Consider the following 22795-nt stretch of genomic DNA (forward strand, 5'->3'; position numbering starts at 1 on the left):
ACTACGGTCACAAAGTAGGTTCTAATTCAAATGTAGTACCTACTCAAACAGTACGCGATTTCAGACACACCGATAATGATTTTGTTGGTTGGCCTCACTTGTGTGAGCAAGCAATCTGAAACGAGGAGGCCTCCCAGGTTTTTTTTTTTATGTAAATAGATGTCCCAGTCACATTTTCTTGGTTAAATAAACATTACTTGCACTATCTGAAAAAGAAAAAAATCTATTTTGTATTAGGGGTGGGCGTATCGATCCTAATATCGATTGTATAGATACCAATGTTGGTATTGGTATCGGATCGATACTAGCCTGATAAGATTGATATTTTAGGTCAATTTTTAAAATTTTAAACTTAATACATTGTTTAATACGTTCAACAAAGTGTAGACATGTCTGTGGGTGTATATTCCACTCTTCTCACATCTCGTATGCAAACATCGCTGCTTCTTCCCTGCTGTGCTGTTTTGTTGTCATGCCATCACGTGACCCAGCGGCTCAAGCGCAAGCGGATACAGCGCGAGATGGAACGGTAGAACTCCGAGCTACAAAAAAAATGAAAAGGGGAGGAAGGAAATCCTTCACATAGTGCATATTGTATATAACTGTATACCGAATTTGTCCTTTTTATGCAGTGTCACTGTAAGGTGTATACTGAGTTTGGCCTTTTAATATTATTTCTTAATGCATTTAGCCACTTTAAATGTTTTCATTATAACGGTTTTCTATGGGAGTAAAATGCTTAACATGTAATTTAGCATGTTTGCATATATATTCTGGGCGCAGCTGCTTGCCACGTATTATATTTTATTAACAAACTGTACACTGAATTTAGTCTATTTATTTATTTGGTCTTTAGCTCTGTCTTCCTCCATTGCACCATATTAAATGTTTTTATATTGCAATGAGAGAAAATTTAATTCAGCGTGTTGCATTCATGTTCTGGCTTCATCTGCTTACCTGTACATACATAGTAGGCCTATATATTTTTATAAACTATACCGAATTTGGCCTTTTCCTATCACAGTTTTTTATTGCAATAATAACAAACAAATATTACAGTATGTATAAAACAAAGAGAAAATACAGTATGTACATAACATCTGAAAATCCTTTCAATACTAAACGAGTTATGGTTTAATAGGCCTAGTTCTTTTTCATATCACTGTCTTCATTCAATAAGCCACTTTCGTTAAACTTTTCTTTATAATGGTTTTCTATGGGAGGAAAATGCATAATGTGAAAACTTTGAGAGTTGCTTTCATATTCTGGGCACATGCTAACTTGTAGGCCTATATCTAGTTTGCAATATTAATAAGGTGTATACTGAGTTTTGTCTTTTAATATTACGTTCTTAATTTATTAAGCCACGTTAATTATTAACTATTTTCTATGGGAGGAAATACTTAACATGAAACTGTGCATTGCTTTCATGTTCTGGGCTCCTCTGCCTGCAAAGTCCTTTTAGAAAGGCAAATAATATCCACATAGCTTTAAGGTGAATATAATATTAGTCACATCAACATTAGTATTGTTAATTTTTTTAATTGTTGTTGGTCATTTAAATGTATGGATTTTTTAAATGACAAGTATCGGTATCGGTATCGGAATCGGCATCAGCGATACTGGCCCTGTATTTACTCGGTATCGGATCGATACCAAAATTTGCAGTATCGCACACCCCTAGCACGAACACGGGATTTATCACTTGAACCAATCACAGCCGAACATAACCAGTCATATCCAATCATATTGCGATGGAGGCATTGCCTCCTCTCACGTGACTTTCCCCTATTCATTCTCAATTACCCAAATCCCTCCCCTCCACCAAACTCACTGCTCACTTTAGGGGGTCTGTTAAAACTCAATGGGCTCAGGGGAGGCGAGAGAGACGCGGACTCCTGCTGGATCTTTACCCGCTGGTGTCCCTGTTGGGCAATGTTTCTTTAGGAAAAGAAGTGATTTATACACGTTTAATGATATATTTTGTAATATTTGCATTGTTTTATTTTTGTACTACAAATTTTTTTCTCATCCAGTTTTTTGAGGAGGCACTGCCTCCCCTGTCCCTAATAGAAACCCCTCAGAACAACCTAACAACCTCCTAACAATATCCTTGCAGCCATCCAGAATATCTAGGTAGGGATTTATTGGTTGGCCTTTTTTGACTTGTGTATGCTAGCAACCATATAAAAACCACCCAGAATACTCTAGTTACCACTCAGAACACCCTAGCAACCACATAGCAACGCCCTGGCAACCACCCAGAACAGTCAAGCATCTAGCAAGACATTTGCACTGGTGAACACCACTCACATTTGACTTGGTATGGCTTGGTGGGTGGTTCTTTTTTTAAATTTAAATCTCTTAGCAACAAGGAAAGATCCCTTACATTCATTGTGTGGGTGAGAATGTGAGTGACAACAGCTGGTCTGACTGTGGAAATCAAGCATCTGGGTGAAATCTCAAAGTGAATGTGTCAATTATATACCCGTCTGAATGTATTTCCTTTCTTACTATATGAACACCAAAAACATGTTTCTACATTAACCAGGAGAAAATGCATTAAGACTGTGTTACAAATCATGCTCAGATTTGCCATAAAAAAAATTCCAGTCAAAAGATCTCATAGATCTCAGTATGAATATTATCACTTTACTGACTCTCTTTGCTGTTATCCTAGAGAGATAATCATAATCAAAACCAGCACAGCTCTGGGTCTTCAAATATATTGCGTAAATATATTTTAATTGACACTGAAATAAATAGCTAGAAGAAAATATTTTGAATTGAGGAAATGAGTCAGTGCTTTGATTCGTTTTGATTTATTCTACATAGTACAGTAAGCTGTGGTAGAGGTCACAAGAGTCCAAATAATTTCTAACCCAATAGGGATAATTTACCCATGACACACATTCCCATGTTTTTCTGGATGAGGATGGTTTAATGACCCCCCCGCCCCCCACAGGAGACACACTGGCCCGTCTGCAGTGTCTCTTTTCAGATCATCCCCTGTGAGATGCAGATGATTTAGTTTGGGTCAAATCCAAGGGCGCCATGATCTCTGACATAGTAAATAAATCAGAAATCTTCATTCCCCATCCCTTTCTCCTTCCTCCCACCATTTTATCCCTCTCCATTGGGCTCAAAGCTTTAGCCTGAGGCTGTCGATCCCCTGGGTCTCAGGCCCCTCTGTGTTTGGTTTATTTAAGAACATATTTTTGGAATTTGGATTGTGACTCACAGTCAAACTGCTCAAGTTAGGTCAAAGTCAGTCTGTGTGAAATCCCAACATTTCTAGTTTTCATGTGTAATGAGGCCTAACAAAGAATGCTGTGTCTGATTTCACTCATTATGGAGCCTTTTTACATTTCCGGGTTTGGAGCGTGGAAATAAACATTAGCAGGGTAAACTTCTTGTCATACTTGGTAAATGGGAGATCATAGCAAATATTATTTTAGCATATCCAATTTGCTCCAGCAGCAGCTGTATTAGAAACCACAAATATTTTAATGCAAGGGTTAAATAATAAGTATAGTGTTATAAAAACAAGAAGAAGATATACAAATATATAAAAATATAAATAAAACACTTTATTTTGATAGTCCACTCTAGGCATTCTACTAACTATAAGAAACTGCAACTATGCTTTCTGTGTGAACGGCTCATAAGAATACTTCATTTTGATTGGTCTTCACTGTCGTCCAGTGGTAACAGTGTGTATTCGACCGATTACCATAACTGAAACCGCTGTCGTACCACACAGACTTGCGCTTTCTTGGTTGTCTTCTGGCAGGTTTCAAAGCTTGGTTGTAAGAACAAGCCAACTATAAGACTGAACAATCCAGCCATTAATGTAAACAGAAATGCAATAAGAGACTTTTAAACTGATTCATGCTCCCCTGGAGTTGTGGTTTGAATGTTTATTCAGCTCAGTTTGACAGTTATTGAGAATTGTGTGACTAGTTGAGGTCATGTTCAACCACTTTAGTGATGTTTTGTCCTTCAGGAATGTACAGTGTCATAAATTTGTGTGCCTTGTATTAAAAGATACCAGTGTGATGAACTTGTATGTTCATTAATGCAGCCCAGACAAAAAAATATTTTCCCATCCATCAGATTAGTCAGCGAAATGCTGGACGTTTTGTTGCTGTCCCTCCCTAGGTTAACTTTGTTTTGTTCATTAATGCATTCCTTGTATATTGAGGCCAGTTCCTCTCTTCATCTCAATAAAGAACTTGGATATTCCGATCAGTTGTGTTTGACTATGTGAAAAGAATAGCTTTATGTTTGACTAAGAATGAGTAGACGTCAAGGAATGCACTGGTGCAAAGCTGTCGAGGTGTGGGTGGGTTGTTGCAGCTGGGATCGACAGCTGTAAGAGATCCTTTGTCCCATAACCATATTCCAATTGTCACTAGTCAGCAACTCCCAGAGATAGCATGCAACAAATCAAAAATCCTCAACAATCCAATATAAGACTTGGTTATGTTTTTGGATTTGGTGTAGAATTTCGATTGATATCTCAATTGATACATAAAACAAGATTGATAACACACTTTTTTTTTTTTGAGCAAATCAGCATATTAGAATGATTTCTGAAGGATCATGTGACACTGAAGACTGGAGAACGATGCTGAAAATTCATTACATTTTAAAGTATATTAAAATAGATAATAGCTATTTTAAATTGTAATAGTATTTCACAATATTACTATTTTTACTGTATTTTGATCAAATAAATGCATCCCTGGTGAGCATAAGAAACATTATAGACTTATGAAATATAATAGACTTAATAAAATAAGACATAATAAAAACATTAAAATCTTACAATTTCTGAAACTGACTACTGAACAACTAAAAAAGAGAAAAGTTTTCTTTTTGCATAAGACAGTGTTTCCTTAGCGTTATGATAGAGAAGCTGAGAAGAAATTTACAATTCAGTTAAGATGCGTTTGTAAAGCGCATTTCTTAGTAAATATTATACATCTGATTAAATATATTACAATTTTTCTTAAACATATTTTATCTAAAGTCAACATATGCACTTTAACAGCTCAGAAAATACATTTTGTAAAATATTTTGTCTCCTTAAATCGTTTTTACCATTTGCCACAGCTCAATTTTTTTTTTTTTTTTTCTTAATTAGTCTAATTTATATTCACAGTGCAAATAACAGTGGTTTGTGGAAAGGAAAGGAAATCTAAACAAAAAGTTGTGGGTCTTGAAAAGTACATAACTGATTCATTTTCAGTAATACATAATAGTATGGCTCCCTTGGGGTTCCTGGATGCCAACCACTAAACCCTGATTGCTAGACTAAAGGCATTAGTCATTCATGGGAACAATTCCCCCCCCAGCAGAATTACTTGGGTACTCGAACTTCCCATAATGCCCTGGTCAAAGTCTTATCTATATCTACATACATAGTCGGCTCCAGCTGTCTTTCTTACTACCCCCATACCAGGTTTCCAGAAGGCCTGGCAGAGGTTCAAATCTATCACCTGCTCTACAAATTCCTTTAAATTGAGATTGTGATCAGTACCCCTAGCCGTGAGAGTGGCTGTGGGAAAATGGGATGTCTGTGGTGTGGTATCTCATGATTGATGAGAACGCGTGTGCTCCAGCCCCCTCAGCTGCCTGTAGCGGGTGAGATCATCTCATTTCTGCGGTGGAGCACAGATGGTCATGCCAATGAAGTCTACCTGTTTTTTAGGTTAGCTTGTATGACAGTGAACCCAAAATTGTATTTAACCCATGAAGAATATAAGCAGTTTGCAAATTATTTCAAGTCATTTTCAGGCCACAGTCTGCTGAGGTTTGTCCTCTTAAAGTTAATTCACACTGCACAGACAGACGCCAACAAACAAGTTCAGTGGATTTTGTGTTATCCCTGTCAGCGTCTGTTGGCATCAGCCAATGCTTGTTTTCGCTGACTGAACATGTTCAGTCGTTGTTTGGCGGGATGTGCAGTGTCTAAGAAGTGACATACTGTAATCTGGTGATTGTCTGCATTGCTCGACGTCTGTGGGTGCAGTGAGAATTAGCCTTTAAGCAACTCAAAATGTCTTTTGTTGCCAAGAGTATCTTTACTTAGCCAAACAGCTTCTGTTTATTGTTGATATACCTAAATTAATCTGTAAGAATGCAATAAATTATGTAAGTTTATTCATATACATTATAAATGATTTACTTATGATCAAATTTTTGTGGTCACTTTTCTGTTGCTGTTTAATTTAGGTACCAAGACTTCTGTTACATTGAAGTTTTGACTTCCTTTTGGGGATTTAAGCTTTAAATGGGGGTAGCAACCCCCAAAAAGTATATAAAATAGACTAAATAATTACAAAGTAGGGCTGAATCAAATTGACTAAGGCCCCATTTACAATAGTGTGTTTTTGTTTTAAAACGCGTAACTTTTGCTACGGTTACGCCTACCGTTTACACTACTCTGGCGTTTTCAAGGTAGAAAATGGAGACTTTTCATTATATGAATATTCCAGGGTTGCGTTTCAGTGTAAACGGATCAAAACGAAGACTTTTGAAAACGATGGTGTGGCTGCCCACATTCGCTCTGCGTATCCTTGACGACCGTGTAAACAGTAACATCATGCACATTGTTGTACCCATAGATATGCACGGTTAGATCCCCATTCGACCACTTCGAGCGTTTTCGGTTGTGTAGTGTAGACTGAGATCGTTTCTGAAACGCAGTGGAAACGCCAGTGTAGACTAGGATCATTTTCATTTTAAAATGCTGTTTTAAAACGAAAACGCAGTAGTGTAAACGTGGCCTAAAATGATTATTTTATTCCAAATATAACATCAAAACTGTAATCACATTTATTCATTTGAAAACAACTTTTTTTTTTTTTAATTCCACTTCAACCGATTTATTGCTCTTTTGTGTTCATTTCATACCTTGAGCAAAATTATTTTTCCTTCTTTCGCTTGAAATACCTGAGCAGCGGTATACTGTTATTGAACATTGTCACTGTGTTTTTCGAACTGTGTTTACCAGTTGGACTGAAATTTTTAGGAAAGTTCACTTTGCCAAGCTGTTTGGCTAACTACCGAAACAAACTTTGTTTTGGCATGTTTTTGTTCGAAATGACGTCATACTAGTTCTTTCTATGATTTCACTTGAATATATCGTGGCCTTTTTGATTTATTAACTTTTCAGGCCAAGAAACACTGATGAAACATCTGACCCAATCGGACTGTCCAACTACCACCTAGTCACCAACTTGTTTGATTCCTGCACTGCCAGTGTAAGAAAAGCATACACTTTTAGGGGGGGAAAGTATGAAAGCTTACTGGGACAGTACCTTGTCAAAAGGTACATCTATGCACCTTATTTACCCATAAAGGATGCATTTTCATACCTTAAAGGTACATATTCATGCCTAAAGTATACATATTAGTACCTAAATGGTACATATTAGTAGCTTTTTGAAAGGTACCACCTCAGTGACAGCTTTTGTACATTTATGAGAGTGTAGGCTATGCATAATAGTCTAAAAACAGTATCACAAATGTAAATAGATCAGAAACATGAACATCATAATTTAAACAAAATGCAAGACAGCAAAGCTCTAAGGTGTGGTAGGATATTTGCAGCTGGACTCAACAGCTGTAACAGATCCACAATGGTATTCCAATTTTCAATAGACAGCATCTCCCAGTGATATTTTGTATCAAATGAAATGTCCACAAGAATCCAATTTTAATTATTTAGTTGTTGTTGTTTTTTAAGTAGCACCTGGGCGCTCTAGTTTATTAGAGGTTAGGTCCTTCACAAACCAAATGAGTAAATGGAGACTTCTGGAATTACATGAAAGTGCATTGAAATTAGATTTGTTTAGTCTGCAATATATACTATACACTTTAGGGGGATAAACTTCCCAGCCAATGAATCTCAAAGAGGAAAGGCATGCAGTTACCAGTCTTTCTGCATTTGCCCAAAGTATTTGTTTGAGGGCAGATATAGAGACTGAAGATCATTACTAATAAGTCTATAATGAATTCAGCAGAAGCGAAGGCTGATGACGTTGATCTTTAGATCTTTAGAGTTAATTCCAATTCTGTCTGAAATGCAGTTTACCAATAAACTGTATTCACCCAGGAGAACATGCAAAAGTATCTTGTGTCTTCATAATCTCTGAAAGCCCCATCAGTCTCTGCCAAAATGCTGTTAATGGGTGTGGAGTCTTAATGTGGTCAGCTTGCATGTATGATTTGTGTATTTGTACTTCTCCTAAGACACAAGTCGCACTCTGGTTTGGTACATCAATACATCACTGATGTCTGCGCTGGCACGTGTTTGTATAACTTTATTAACCATGTCATTTTTAATAAAACAGTTGTGCTAGTTCCAAAAATGGCCAGTTTAAATCCTCTCTCACATCTGCAAAAATCATAGAGGCTCAGTATCTGCAGATCCCATTGTGCAGTGCTTCTTTACAGCTCATCCTTTGGGTGTTTTTCCAGAATACCCCAATGTTTAGCTGTCCACTGATCTGAGAGCAGTCCGGTATCCAGCAGAGCTGTGCGTTATGGCCAAGGCACGAGGAGAACAGGCATGTCAGACAGCTGAACATTTCATTCTGCGTTTGCATAGTCTGCCAAACTTCAACGGCGGTTTAACTTGCACACAGTCTTCTGTCATACATCACCCAGTGCCATGGAGTCCCTACAAAGTAAATATTACAGAATTAGTGTTTTTCTGAGCAAAACAGATATAGAGTGAATGGCATTCTTTGGGTTTCCCATCATGGGTGTTTCCAGACGTGCAGTTAGCATTGCCCTTTAATGCAATCCTTATGTCTTTCCATCCAGAAAAACAGAGACGTATCAACTTTTTCTGCTCTGTTGGATGTGTATATTGTGGTGAAGAGTGACAAATTTGTTCCTTCGCATTTTATGGAATGAGCTAATGTCCCTTCATGAGGTCTGGCATCCAGACTGTCCTTTGATGACACTGTGACATGCTTGTGGCCTATTGCAGTCAATTGAGAGCAGATGATGAAGCTCGTAGTTGTAAATGTCTCATTGGAAGAAACTAGAAGTGTAGTTTTGGTGGAGTGGCAGTGAAAAAAGCACTGACTTTGGTCGATTAACTACCCACGTTGACCAGTAATTTAGCTGTTTTTAAATAGTGAACAAGCACACTCCTATAAATTAAGGATGTTTTTCTTAGTAGATTTATTTGTTTTAAGCTGTGTTTAGTTCCTGATTAAATTAAGTCCTGTTCTACATTTTATCACATTACAAAAAAAAAAAAAAACATGTAAAAGTTTTGGGTTGCTAAATCTTTTTTAAAGACAGGTTAGGTTATGCTCATAAAGCCTTTGTAATACAGTACATGTTGTGAAAACAACAGTATTGTGAAATATTATTATTATTTCAAATAACTGTTTTCTATTTTAATATATATTTAAATGTAATGTACTCTTGTAATGGCAAAGATTAATTGTCAGCTGTCATTACTCCAGTGTTCAGTGTCACGTGATCCTTTAGAAATCATAATAACATGCTGATTTTGCACAAGAAACATTTCTTATTCTTATCAATGTTGAAACAGTTGTGCTGCTTAATATTTTTGTGGAAACCATGATACATATTTTTCTGGATTCTCTCAGGAATAAAAAGTTCAAAAGAACAGTATGAATGTTTCTACTGTTACTTTTGACCAATTTAACGTGTCCTTGCTGAATAAGAGTTTTTTTGTTTTTTTTTCTTTAATCTTACAGTGTCCAAACTTTTGAATGGTAGCATTCATCAAATTATGTGTAAAATGGGAATGGCCAATTAATCTGTGCATTAAAGTAGACCCTTTTTTAGTCATTTCTGATCTCATCATCTGGTAATCTTTCAATTCTAATCTCATCATTAAGTAAAAAATAGCTGTATTGCATTTCAAATGTCACCACTGAGAGATCACCTGCCATTCATCATCATCTCATTTCACGCCAAATAATTCCCAAATCTCTGCTGTCTTGGAAGATCTGTCTTCTTCCAATAGAGAGATCCAGCACCTTGTGGTTGTCTTCACCCTGACCAGCCCTATGCTGTGAAGCGCATCTCTCTCAAATGAGAAAGGTGAATGTTGGGGAAACCCAGAGTGAGATATTTCCCTTCACTAGGATTCCATGCAAATGGAAATTCATGGCTTGCCAGCGTCTGGTTTTCCTGTTCCTTATTCTACCCTTGGGAGGGATGTTAACCAAAAATGTAATTCAACTCATTTACTGTCTCTAACAAATTCTCGTTGTTCACAAAGCAGCAAGTCTGATAATACATGTGTTATTTTGGTTTCACACTGAGGTTTTGGGATTGATTTCATTTTTGAACTACAAACCTGTGACTCTGGAAGGATCATTGGAATTTTAAGCACAGTATGAATGAATGTGTCTTTGTTAACTCGTGAGAACATCACACAAACTTTATTCAGATCAGTTACTTTGACTAGTATACAATTATAATAATGCAAAAACAGAGCAAAAACGTGCTTTAGATTGAATGATCATATAGATTTGACTTATGATAACAGATGGCTGAGAGATTTATAGCATTTGCTTAATCCATTCACTCTTTTTTATGGTTAGAAATTCCCCTTTGTCTGCTTTCATAATTTATGTTACCTTGACATCTCTTTTTGCATTCATCCTTTTAGAGTGCATGAACTGTACTGGTTATGCTGACATCAAGGAGCGCTTGAGTGTCATTGAAACTAAGGTAAGACAGAAATGTAAGTAACCTTGTATTAACTAGTCGTGCTAAGATAGTGAGCATGCAGTTTTGCTTTTTTAACAGATAATGTTACTGAGAGATGCTGAGGCACCCCCTCTCCCTTGGCCCAGCCAATCACCTGAGAGAACAGCTGATAATGAGGTGGACAGGACACACCCCTCACCAATAACACCCAATGCCATTGGCCGACCAGGTGAGAAGAAAATAATTTGTTGCTAAACTGTTCTTTCTTAGGATGTATAATTTTACACATTTTAAATATATTTTAAATATTTGCTTATATTTTATTTAGATAAATAATTTAGACAAATGAGATAAAAAGGGCATGTATGTATATACAGTATCTCAGAGAATTTTCACTTAGGGGTGTACTCACTTTTGTGGCCAGCAGTTTAGACATTAATGGCTGTGTGTTGAGTTATTTTGAGGGGACAGCAAATTTACACTGTTATACAAGCTGTACACTCACTACTTTACATTCTAGCAAAGTGTCATTTCTTCAGTGTTGTCACATGAAAAGATATAATAAAATATTTACAAAAATGTGAGGGGTGTACTCACTTCTGTGAGATACTGTATAAAGAATTTCAAATCACATGAGCCAATATTTTATACACAATAGAACATAGATAACATAACAAATGTTTAAACTGAGAAATGTTACAATTTCATGCACAATATGAGCTAATTTCAAATTTGATGCCTGCTACAGGTCTCAAAATAGTTGGGACGGGGGCATGTTTACCATGGTGTAGCATCTCCTCTTCTTTTCAAAACAGTTTGAAGACGTCTGGGCATCGAGGTTATGAGTGTCTGGAGTTTTGGTATTGGAATTTGGTCCTTGCCTGATGCTTGCCTGATATAGGTTTCCAGCTGCTGAAGAGTTTGTGGTCGTCTTTGACGTATTTTTCATTTAATGATGCGCCAAATGTTCTCTATCAGTGAAAGATCTGGACTGCAGGCAGGACAATTCAGCACCCGGACTCTTCTACTACGAAGCCATGCTGTTATAATAGCTGCAGTATGTGGTTTTGCATTGTCCTGCTGAAATACACAAGGCCTTCCCTGAAATAGACGTCATCTGGAGGGGAGCATATGTTGCTCTAAAACCTTTATATACCTTTCAGCTTTCATAGTGCCCTCCAAAACATGCAAGCTGCCCATACCGTATATACACTTATGCCTCCCCATACCATCAGAGATGATGGCTTTTGAACTGAAAGCTGATAAGGTCTACCTCCTCTTTAGCCCGGAGGACACGGCGTCCGTGATTTCCAACAAGAATGTCAAATTTGGACTCGTCTGACCATAGAAGACTTTTACAACTTGAGACAGTCCATTTTAAATGAGTTTTGGCCCACAGGATATGACAGCTCTTCTGGATCATGTTCACATATGGCTTCCTTTTTGCATGATAGAGCTTTAGTTGGCATCTGCAGATGGCACGGATGGATTGTGTTTACCGACTTTGTGTTTCTGGAAGTATTCCTGGGCCCATTTAGTAATGTCAATGACAGAATCATGCCGATGAGTGATGCAATGTCGTTTGAGGGCCCAAAGACCACAGTCTTCGGCCTTGTCCCTTACGCACAGAGATTTCTCTGTGAGATTTGCAAAGCCTTTGCAATTTGATGTTGAGGAATGTTGTGTTTAAAGTATTCCACAATCTTTTTACACACTCTTTCACAGATTGGAGAGCCTTTGCCCATCTTCTGAGAGACTCTGCCTCTCTAAGACTTCCCTTTTATAGCTATAATCATGTTACAGGCCTGATGTCAATTAACATAATTAGATGCTAGATGTTCTCCCAGCTGAATCTTTTCAAAATGTATTGCTTTTTCAGCCCTTTGTTGCCCCCCGTGCAAACTTTTTAAAGACCTGTAGCAGGCATCAAATTTGAAATAAGCTCATTGTAAAATTTCTCCATTTCTCCATTTATGTTCTCTATGTTCTACTGTGAATAAAATATTGGCTCATGTGATTTGAAAGTCTTTTAGTTTTAATTTTATTCAAATTACAGTGTATATATATATATATATATATATATATATATATATATAAATATTCAGAATTATAATTCATACTTAAACTGGTAAATTAACTATTTCCAGGACCAAGAGGACAACCAGGACCTGTTGGGCTGCCAGGTCCCCCTGGGCCTCCTGGACCTTTAGGAAAGATGGGGTTTTCTGGAAAACCTGGTCCTATAGGACCTAGAGGTATGATCTCCTTACCTTGACTGGCAGTATTAAAACAAACATTTTCCCTCATTGAGCTTCCCTGTTTATTCTACAGGATCTCAAGGGCTACGAGGCCCACCTGGTGAGCAAGGCCTTCCCGGGCCACCTGGGCCCCCAGGCCCCTTCTCCATCAGGGGAGATGTTTTCACTCTAACAGCTAAACAACATGCCCAGTGTGAGTACAGCAGTCCACATTACACATGCTGTTTTATCACTTTAATTAATTTATGACATTAAAATAATGCATAACTAAATGAAAGAAAATATCAAATGCTTCAATTATTGTTATATCCAGTCTTTGCAAAAACTGCAGCAACCTGTTATTCTCAACTTGACCATAAGATGGCAGCATTCCCACAGTATCAGCTTAAATAAACCTCTTGGAGATCTGGCTCAGTTTAAGAGTCTGGTTGGCTTCTGTCTGTCAGCAGTTAATCAGAGTCATTTGTTAGCTGTCTGTGAAGCAGCATGAGTCTGGATAACCCAAAGCAGAACCCGGGCACCAAATCCTACTGAACAGAACAGCAGTACAGCTGCATAAGGTCCAATTTTAATAGTACATCTGATTTGTTTTCACCTCAGTATGATCATATCTTAAATGTTGCAGATGAAGATAGTGACTTTGCTGCCTATCGTGACCTGCAGGCTTTTCTTGGTCCTCCTGGGCCCTCCGGCCCTCCTGGTCCACCAGGTACGTTAGAATATCAGAGCTTACATAAGAGCACCATCTTGTACTGCCCAGCCATTTCTTCACACACTTAATCTTCTATCCATACATGCTGAACAGGGCCTGCCGGACCACCTGGACACCCAGGTGCTCCAGGGAAAAATGTAAGTCATTTTATCTATCTAATATCTATCTATCTATCTATCTATCTATCTATCTATCTATCTATCTATCTATCTATCTATCTATCATCTATCTATCTATCTATCTATCTATCTATCTATCTATCTATCTATCTATCTATCTATCTATCTATCTATCTATCTATCTGATGTGCTCTATGCTATGCATTTACAGTATGCATAGTACAATAGTACAATAAATAATTGGACAATATGTATAGATGTGCAAGGCACAGTATACAAATTAATTCATATTTATCACAGGCTGCCTTAAGCTTTTCAGGCACACCAGGTGACAGGGGACCCAAAGGAGATCCAGGAGAAAGAGTAAGACCTACATTTAGATATAAATTACATCCTAATCTGATACATTTTGTATTTTGGATAAAATATATGTTTGTTTTTATTTGAGCTAATTAGATTGCATTATTCTGTTTTCAAAGGGTCCACCTGGAATAACAGGAACGCAAGGACAGCCTGTGAGTGCACATAATGGATTGGATTTCTATTTTCACAGTTCATTCATTCATTTGTTTGCTTGTTTTATTTACCAATTATTATCATTTTTTTACTAATTTTTAATAAATGAATGCATTTATATTCTAAATCAATTTTTATAATTAAGGTTATATATTTATTTGTAAATGTATTATTATAAAATGTTCTTATGTTGTGAATAGGGTGTTCCGGGTCCTAAAGGTGAGCCGGGAGAGACTCCATCAGAGGTAAGGCTGGTTCCTAAAAAATTGGGATGGTTTTGGAGTTTTTGATTGTGCGGTTATGATGATTTATTGTCACATGCTAAAGCAGTGTGCATTCTTGCAGGTGCAGCAGTTGAGGGAAGCATTAAAGATTCTGGCTGAGAGGGTTCTCATTCTAGAACACATGATCGGCATTCATGGTGAGAATTATGGATTAATATTAATCTAGATTTCCAGTTATAAATTCTAACTAGAGAGCGGCTGGATTCCAGAGCACCATTATGATCTCATGGCATAAGCTGTTGCTGCCAGTGTTGCAATTATTTAGTAATGACTTTGAGGTTTCATGGGGATAGATTGCTTTTAAGAATGCAAAATGACATCAGATGACTAGAAATATACAGCCAACTGCTTGTATTTAGACACATGGTTATGCAACAAATTTCCCTTTATTTTTGTTTCTTTCCTTTCCTCGCTCTGCCCAGATACTCTGTTGGACTCCGGTTCTGGAATAGATCTCCTGGCGGACTTCATGCTAACAGGCAGTGCTAAAAATGTTGGCGCTGCCAGACCCTCCTCTCCTCTTACCTCAGACAGAGAGTAGCAGGACTCTGTTGGGTATGGAGAGTAAATTACAAACACTTGTGACCACAAGGTCTTTATCTCCTGTCTGTTGCTTTGAAGGACAGATCCCTCAATGTATTATGAGTATGATAAGAGTGGCACTGATCTTTTCTATTTTATTTACTTGCATTTTATGTTCAGTTTTTTCTACATTTTGAAATCACTGTATTTACCTGTCAAAAATATGTTTTTATTGCCATTCACAACTCGTTTTACTTCCATAGTGTGATGTATTTCAAGGGCTGGCCTTTATTTTAGCTATTAGAAAATTATTGGATGGTGAAAAGTGGGCGTTACTTACCAGAATGAAGTCGGATTGAATGCGAGTTTTCTTAAAAGATAGCTAACTAGCTATTTTGCTATTGGTTAGAAGTATTCAGTAGCCTGTGAAACAAAAAAAAAATGTTTCAGAGTAAGAGTAAAAGAGTAAGTTATGAAGATCTGGTTATACTGTAGTTCATTTCTTTTATTATAGTAAAAGTGAGGATTTTGGATGGGCAGGCTGTCTGGGTTAATTAATCAACAAAGATGATACTTGATTACACAAAAAAGCATTCTTGACAGTATTCACTTCTTAATGGTTTTTATGTGGCATGAATAATGATTTAATACCGCAGTCATTCAAGCTGAAAATAAATGTTTTGTCATAAAGATTTTGCAGAAAACAAAAAAAGGCCCCATTTTTCTTGTCATTTCCTTTTTGTTTTGTGATTGATGACCTATAATGACCCTCATGCACATAATTATATATAGCAGCCTTAGCCGTGGCTTTGTATAAAAACAATTCCCGTCTCAAAACTCACAGCAAGCAAAAAATAGACTAGAATAGAACTTTAAAACCAAATTCAACCTTTTGTCTGCATAGAAAGTGCAACATCTACCACAATAGCTTGTGTTTACACCTCTGCTCACCTGTTTTTATTCATAAAGCCTATCATTGACTCGCTGAAAACCCCAAATGGCAGAACGCACAGAGGGCTGCTATTAATAGGGCTGCAGTGAATAGCTGGAGAGACACAAAAGGCCCTGTTGACCTTGTTCACAGAGCACCGTTCAACACGCCAGTGTGGCTTTAAGCTTATTGTTGCGTTTGAGCTTTTGTAATCCCCTCAGGAGGGAACGAAATCTTTCCGAATCTTGGGCTTTTTCTTGTTGTTGTGTTAAGAAAGAAGAAGCGTCTGAAGTGTTTGTTGAAAGGTTTCCCACGGAAATGTTTTACGTTATTGAGAACTAAAACCTGAGTGCTAGTATTTTGCTTTGACTTTTTGATTTATTTCTTTTTTAAATAAAATGTATGGGGAAAATATTTATTTATTTGAAAAGTCTATGATTATCTGAGCGAGTTAAAAGGTTTTATTTCAATAACAACTGTAACTAGACTTGATTTTTTTATCTCTTTATTGACAAAAGGTGGGTACAGAGCTTAAGGAGAAGACAACACACAAATGGACATGAACAAACATGGAGAAACATGGGAAATGTAGTTTTTACTCCTGTTCCTTCTCCTCTCCGTGGGTGATGACGTAGCACAGGTTTTTGTAGTCCAGGTTGCCAGCCACATCCAAGGGGAAGTTTGTGAACATCTGGTTGACCTAGGTAAATTTTGAAAAATCATGATTAAAATCCATTCAACAATTGTTATATATTTTGATATTAAATAGTACAGTTTAATGATTTTAAATGATTTATTTTAACTCAGACAGATAGAAAGGAAAGTATAGTACCTCAGCCTCAGTAAATTTGTCTGCTTGGGACATAAGGTGATATTTGATTCTGTGAGGAGAATCACAAGAAATATATTAAATGCTGTGCATTTCAATGAGATTGTTTCCAGTCAAGTCGCTGACGTTCAGAACCATTTTTACATTTGCATCTACTTACTCTTCTCCTTTAAGGATTCCTGTGCCCTCTGGGTCGAAGATCTTAAAGGCATTGAGAATAGTCTCCTCAGGGTCTGTACCTGTCAGTCACAGAAAGGTAACAGATTATTGATTATTCTGTAGTTATACATGTTAATTAACAAACATATGAGTCATTTCTGGTGGAAGTTGCATTCAAAATCCAAGCTTCTGATGCTCAACAATATGATTCAGATATCAGTATGCAGTGTGCCTGATATCTGCTGGGTTCTGCAGCTATTTGCACCTCATTAGCATGATTATCATTTCAATTCTGATAAATTTGATCCTTGCCTTTGAGCTTCTCTCCAAACATGGTGAGGAAGACGGTGAAATTAATAGGGCCGGAGGCTTCCTTTAGCATCTCATCAAGCTCATCGTTGCCAACGTTGAGACGTCCTGCCAAACATGCACATACAGAGATATACATTAATACAGAGCGCCACTTCCTCTGATAGTTCAAATGGAGTGAGAGTTAACTGGAATGTTTGTAGATGTTCAATGCAATTAAATAGTTATGATACCAGATTACTTATATTTTGAAGTGAAAATTACATTAATGTCCACATGAAAGGCCACACTAAAAGTTGGTTTTTATGTAAAAACCTTTATAACCCATATAATGAAATGATGACATTTGCATCTAAATCTGTTACGAACATAGTGTTGTAATTGCATTTAGGATTCACAGCATTCAGTAGGGGTCTAAAGAGAGGCCACTGTAATCCTTAAAACAATACTCTTGTTAGTTCAATAGGATAAACCTAGCCTCAGAGTCTCCAGTATTTACACTGTATATAGTCCTTCAGTGTGGCTTCACTCACCCAAAGCAGCAAATGTGTCCCTCAGGTCGTTTTTGTCAATAAAACCATCTCTGTTCTGGTCCATGATGGTGAAAGCCTGGAGGAGCATTCAGATTTACAGAGGTAAGTACCTAAAAATATGCTAGAGTAAAATGTTTAAGTATAAGCGAATCCTAGAAATGACCAACCTCTTTGAACTCCTGGATCTGTGACTGCTCAAACATGCTAAACACATTGGAGCTGGCAGCTTCCTTCTTCTTGGCCTTCTTTGGTGACTGGAAAGCAAGCAAAAGTGGTTTAGATGATTTAATTCCAGCCTTATGCTTTTTAAATGCAATTTTGAAGCACATAAAACTTTAAAATTCATGCAGAAATTACATGACCCTCTATGGCACAAAATAGAAGTTGAGAACTCTCAAAAAGTGGCCCGATTCAAGTACAATCCAAATTTAGTTGCATTTAGTCAACACAAAATGGAACAGACAATGATACTCACTCAGTGAAAACCTTACTAAAATTAAAACAAAATTGCTCTCATGACAAAGATCAAGGTACGTGGAAGCAAAACTAATAAAAATGATCTAATTTTAAAGATACAAATATATAAATCCATCCAAACTTTTTAACATAAAATAAGACATTCTCTCGGTCTGAAGAACAACACCATTCACTTGCACCAGCATTTCCATGTTAAAGAGTCCAAAAGCAAAGAGACGCAGGCCTACCATTGTGAAGAGCTTCTCTTTACTCTGTTCTTGGTCTCAAAAGCCTGAGGGACACTCAGACTTCGTTGGTTTCCAGCTATATATTGGCACAATTGGCTTGACGGCCCACCTGTTCTATGTTTAGACAAAGGAGGAGGAACAATACAAGAATACTTGCCATATAGAGAATCACCCAGCCCTTGCACTCCCCAGTTATTGTTACAGACAGATGCGAGGTGATGTGATCAGAGTTTGTGGGCCTTGCTATCTTGGGATCATTTGGAGCGTCCTAACCCCTTAAGACTCATCTACACGTCTAATGTATCGTTTAAAGACAGTGTGAAGCCGGCTAGCTTCTCACATCAGTGTGTTTGGTCAGATGTTGACATTATGTCTCCGCTACATGGATTACTTTAATGATTTGATGCCCTTGTTTACATTGGTGATCAGTAGAGACACTTTTGACCAGCTTACAAGACTGATTTTCTCAGCCTGGAGGCTTGGAGAGCAGACAGGGCTCACAAGGGTTCATCCGGTGCAAAAAGTTTCAGAGATTCTGGAAAAATGAATTTGAGAAACTAGATGCCACTATAGTTTAGCACAGATTTAGAAAGGATGCTAAAATGGGTGTAACAGATAACAGAAATGTAATATATATATATATATATATATATATATATATACGATATATGATATGTTTCCCTGTATCAAGAGTGATATTGCCATATAGGTTACCTAAAAGGTGATAAATAATTTTCACATACATACATTCTCTGGGTAGATGAAGATAGTTAACATATAAAATCCTCATAGTAAAATTTGTAATGTTAAGAATATCTATATGATGATTTTTATATAGTTTTTTTTTTGTGTACCAATCATAAATGTCAACAATATATGCTTTCTTTATATATGCAACTTTATTAAAAGCACATTTATGCAAAAAATTGGTATGTTTATTTATACTTTTTTTGTAATATACATAACATCATGCATAAACACACATATTTGTATGGGACATATATATATAAATTATTTAATGTAGGTACATATATTACATTTGCTTATGGAATTACACTTGTTAACTCACATATTCTTATTCCATGGCAGCTATCTACTCTACACTGGAAAAAAGTAGGATTTTACACAATGAATTAAACATGAAATATTGAAGTAGAAAGACTAAACTAGTATATTCTTTTGAAACATACTCCAATAATCATTCTTTTACAGTGTATTTAGTCCGCTCACTACAGTTGCACTTTTTATTTATTTATTTGATTTTATTTATTTTTATTTTTGTGTGTGTGTTTTATTTTGGACAGTCTTTGCATGGGTGAGACTGGGGCTAGTTGTCACATTCTGATGAATATTTCTTAGTTTTATTTTAAAAAATACATTAAAATGTTGCTATATATGTATATATATTTTAATTTGTCAATTATTATTATTATTATTACATATTAATTATTGCCCAAGAATAAAGATACAGTCCATTAAGCACATGCTGACCTTTTGTGACAACATGCCCCAGTGGTGGTGTACTATATTGTCTCACTATATAGTAAGCTGTCGCAATGAGTAACTGCCATTAAATGGCTAATTGATTATTGCATCATTACAATTACATATTTTAATTTAACATACAACCCCAATTCCAGAGAAGTTGGGGCATTTTGTAAAATGCAATAAAATCAAGAATCTCTGATTTGTTCATTCTCTTTAACTTTTATTTAATTAACAAAAGTACAAAGAAAAGATTTCCAAAGTTTTCACTGACCAACGTAAATGTATTTTGTAAATATGAACAAATTTTGATTTTGATGGCTGCAACACACTCCAAAAAAGTTGGGAAAGAGGCATTTTTAACACTGTGTCACATCAACCTTCCTTTTATTTACAATGTTTCATTGTTTGGGAATTGAGGATACTTTGTTAAAGTTTTGCAAGCAAAATTTTTGTCCAGTCTCGCTTGAAACAAGATTTCCATGATCTGTGATCATCGTTGTCTGATTCTCCTTTTCATGACTGGTCATACATTTTCAATAGGACACAGATCTAGACTGCAGGCAGGCCAGTCTAACACATTCCCTCTAAGTCTAAGAAACCACGCTGTTGTAGCACATGCAGAATGAGAACTGGCATTGTCTTGATATAATAACCATGAACTTCCCATGAAAGACATCATCTTGATGGCAGTATATGTCTCTGTACAATCCCAATATATACCTCCATGTCAATGGTACCTTCGCACATATGCCAGTCACCCATGACGTTTGCACCAATGCAACCCCATACCATGACAGACGTTTGCATTTGAAATGAATAGTCTGGTAATGAAAGTCTGGATGGTCCCTTTGGTCTTTGGGACTGAGAACTCGAAATCCATTTTTTCCGGAAAAAGGTTGAAATGTGGACTCATATGAGCACAGCACACATTTTCACTGTGTTTTTGACTATATGAGATGAGCTCTGGCCCAGAGAAACTGGTATCGCTGCATATAATTGATGTATAGCTTTCTCCTTGAGTAACAGAGATTCAAGTTGCATTTCTTGATGCAGCAGCAGACTGTGGTAAATGACAGTGGTTTTCTGAAGTACTCCTGAGCCCATGTGGCTATATTTAACACCACAGCATGACAGTTTCTTGTGTCCATTCCATCTGAATTCCCTGAATCTTTTCACAATATTATGTATGGTACTTGGTTAAAGACCTAAATTCTTTGCAATTTTGCATCGCGAATGTGATTTTCGATTTGTTTTACACTTTTCTTTTGTGAAATTTGGCACTAAGTGATGAGGAACTTTGGAAATCTTTTCTTTGTACTTTTGTCAATTAAATAAAAGTTAAGAATGAATAAATCTCAGATTCTTGATTTTACTGTACTTTACAAAATGTCCCAACTTCTCTGGAATTGGGGTTGTATAATTGCAATGAAAATACATGTGTATATAAGCAACACCACAACATATTTGAGGCTGGACTCTCAAAACCTTTATTTATGAAAAGGCTGTGAATTTTAATCGATTGATCTGTATGTACAGGGCAAAATGATTGCACATTATTGGAACATACACTTATGGAACTCATCCATTTGAATCCAGTCATCTTTACATGTGAGCGCAGTCAAGCTCTTGGCTTTAATTTGGCATGCAACTCTTATGAACAAATTGTTTCTACTTTGTCTCCCATTATCTGTAGCGAACAATCGAACTGAACAAAAGCCATTCTCAGCTCTACAAATATAGCCAGTCATCCCATGCTTGCCAGATTTAAATGTGCTCTTACAAACAGCCAAGTAATGTGCCGTCAGACTGCCGTAAATAATCTGTCCAGCTATCCGGCACGGCAGCAGACTGTGTAAAGCTTGTTTTAGCAGTGTCCTCACAGACAACTGAACGAACACTGGCCAAAAGAGCTGTGGAGAAGAACTGCACCATGGGATGTTTGGAATGTCGCTGTGATCTCCTGCTTGGCATTGTGCATGTGTGTGTGTGTGTGTGTGTGGTCACGACAGGGAGCGTGCCCATGTTAGGTGTGTGACTGGCAGGTGGGGGGCGAGAAGGAGTCAAGGTCTGCTTATGTGTGCTAGCAATAACACAACTGATCGGGAGCATGGCAGGGAAGTGTCAGCTTCCCACAGCTGCTTCTTACTGTCAATCACATTAGCCATATGGTTCCATCACACCTCGACAGGCCTGTAAATACATGCTGCTTTATATGACAACACAGAGATGATGACACACTGCCCTCGATCTCTTTATTTTTAGTCATATTTGATGTTCCTCTTATTGTTCTTTATGGTAAAGTGAGGTAATTGGGCTACGTTTTGATCTCTCTGGTAAAATGTCTATGGTCATATATGTAGATTTCCAAAAGGTTTTGTGTGTGTGTGTGTGTGTGTGTGTCAGGCCTGTTCTTTTTCTAAAAATAAACAAATATGAAGGATCAAGTACTCAAGACTTTTTAAATTAATTTATGTGTTTGAGTGTGTTTTAGTATTATTGTAGCATCATTGATATACTATCAGTTTTTGTTAATATTTTGATTTTCAAAAAACCTTTACATTTACATTTTATATTTTCTGACTTCATTTTCATTTTAGTTATAGTTTGTTGTGTGTTTTTTTTTAATCATTTTTTTATATAGTTTATACATTTTTAGTTTTCAGTTTTAATTCATTTAGTTTTAATTATTTTAGTACTTTAACTTAAACTCAACAA

At 36.7% G+C, this 22795-nt stretch overlaps 2 protein-coding genes across 3 annotated transcripts in view; one reads left to right on the top strand and one right to left on the bottom strand.

Moving 5' to 3' along the window:
* LOC131548411 (collagen alpha-1(XXVI) chain) overlaps positions 1-16692 on the top strand; it is a 19959-nt gene extending 3267 nt beyond the window's left edge. Inside the window, exons 4-15 of one of the 2 annotated variants that reach the window (XM_058789677.1) lie at positions 10676-10737; positions 10816-10945; positions 12864-12971; positions 13048-13167; positions 13600-13683; positions 13780-13823; positions 14106-14168; positions 14285-14320; positions 14522-14566; positions 14667-14742; positions 15028-15160; positions 16577-16692. In XM_058789677.1, the coding sequence (XP_058645660.1) occupies positions 10676-10737; positions 10816-10945; positions 12864-12971; positions 13048-13167; positions 13600-13683; positions 13780-13823; positions 14106-14168; positions 14285-14320; positions 14522-14566; positions 14667-14742; positions 15028-15146 (887 nt within the window). In that variant the 3' untranslated portion in view covers positions 15147-15160; positions 16577-16692. Of the gene's footprint in view, positions 1-10675; positions 10738-10815; positions 10946-12863; positions 12972-13047; positions 13168-13599; positions 13684-13779; positions 13824-14105; positions 14169-14284; positions 14321-14521; positions 14567-14666; positions 14743-15027; positions 16396-16576 lie in introns of those variants that run through there. The other variant, XM_058789676.1, reaches the window with a different exon arrangement.
* Positions 16547-19185, bottom strand: myl10 (myosin, light chain 10, regulatory). The gene is made up of 7 exons (XM_058789679.1): positions 18593-19185; positions 18056-18142; positions 17889-17964; positions 17359-17463; positions 17048-17126; positions 16891-16939; positions 16547-16758 (listed from the first exon to the last, which is right to left on the bottom strand). The coding sequence occupies exons 1-7, from the start codon at positions 18593-18595 to the stop codon at positions 16654-16656; spliced, it is 504 nt and encodes a 167-aa protein (XP_058645662.1). The 5' UTR covers positions 18596-19185; the 3' UTR covers positions 16547-16653.
* Positions 19186-22795: the final 3610 nt, after the last annotated feature.

Source organism: Onychostoma macrolepis, chromosome 10 (assembly GCF_012432095.1).
Source record: "Onychostoma macrolepis isolate SWU-2019 chromosome 10, ASM1243209v1, whole genome shotgun sequence".
Classification (NCBI taxonomy): domain Eukaryota; kingdom Metazoa; phylum Chordata; class Actinopteri; order Cypriniformes; family Cyprinidae; genus Onychostoma; species Onychostoma macrolepis.

Excerpts from the sequence above, each read along its gene's own strand:
- myl10 (XM_058789679.1), bottom strand. Across the intron at positions 16,940-17,047 it reads GGAATCCTTAAAGGAGAAGA|AATCAAATATCACCTTATGT; the intron begins GTAAGTAGATGC and ends TTCTCCTCACAG. Across the intron at positions 16,759-16,890 it reads ACAAATTTACTGAGGCTGAG|GTCAACCAGATGTTCACAAA; the intron begins GTACTATACTTT and ends AAATTTACCTAG.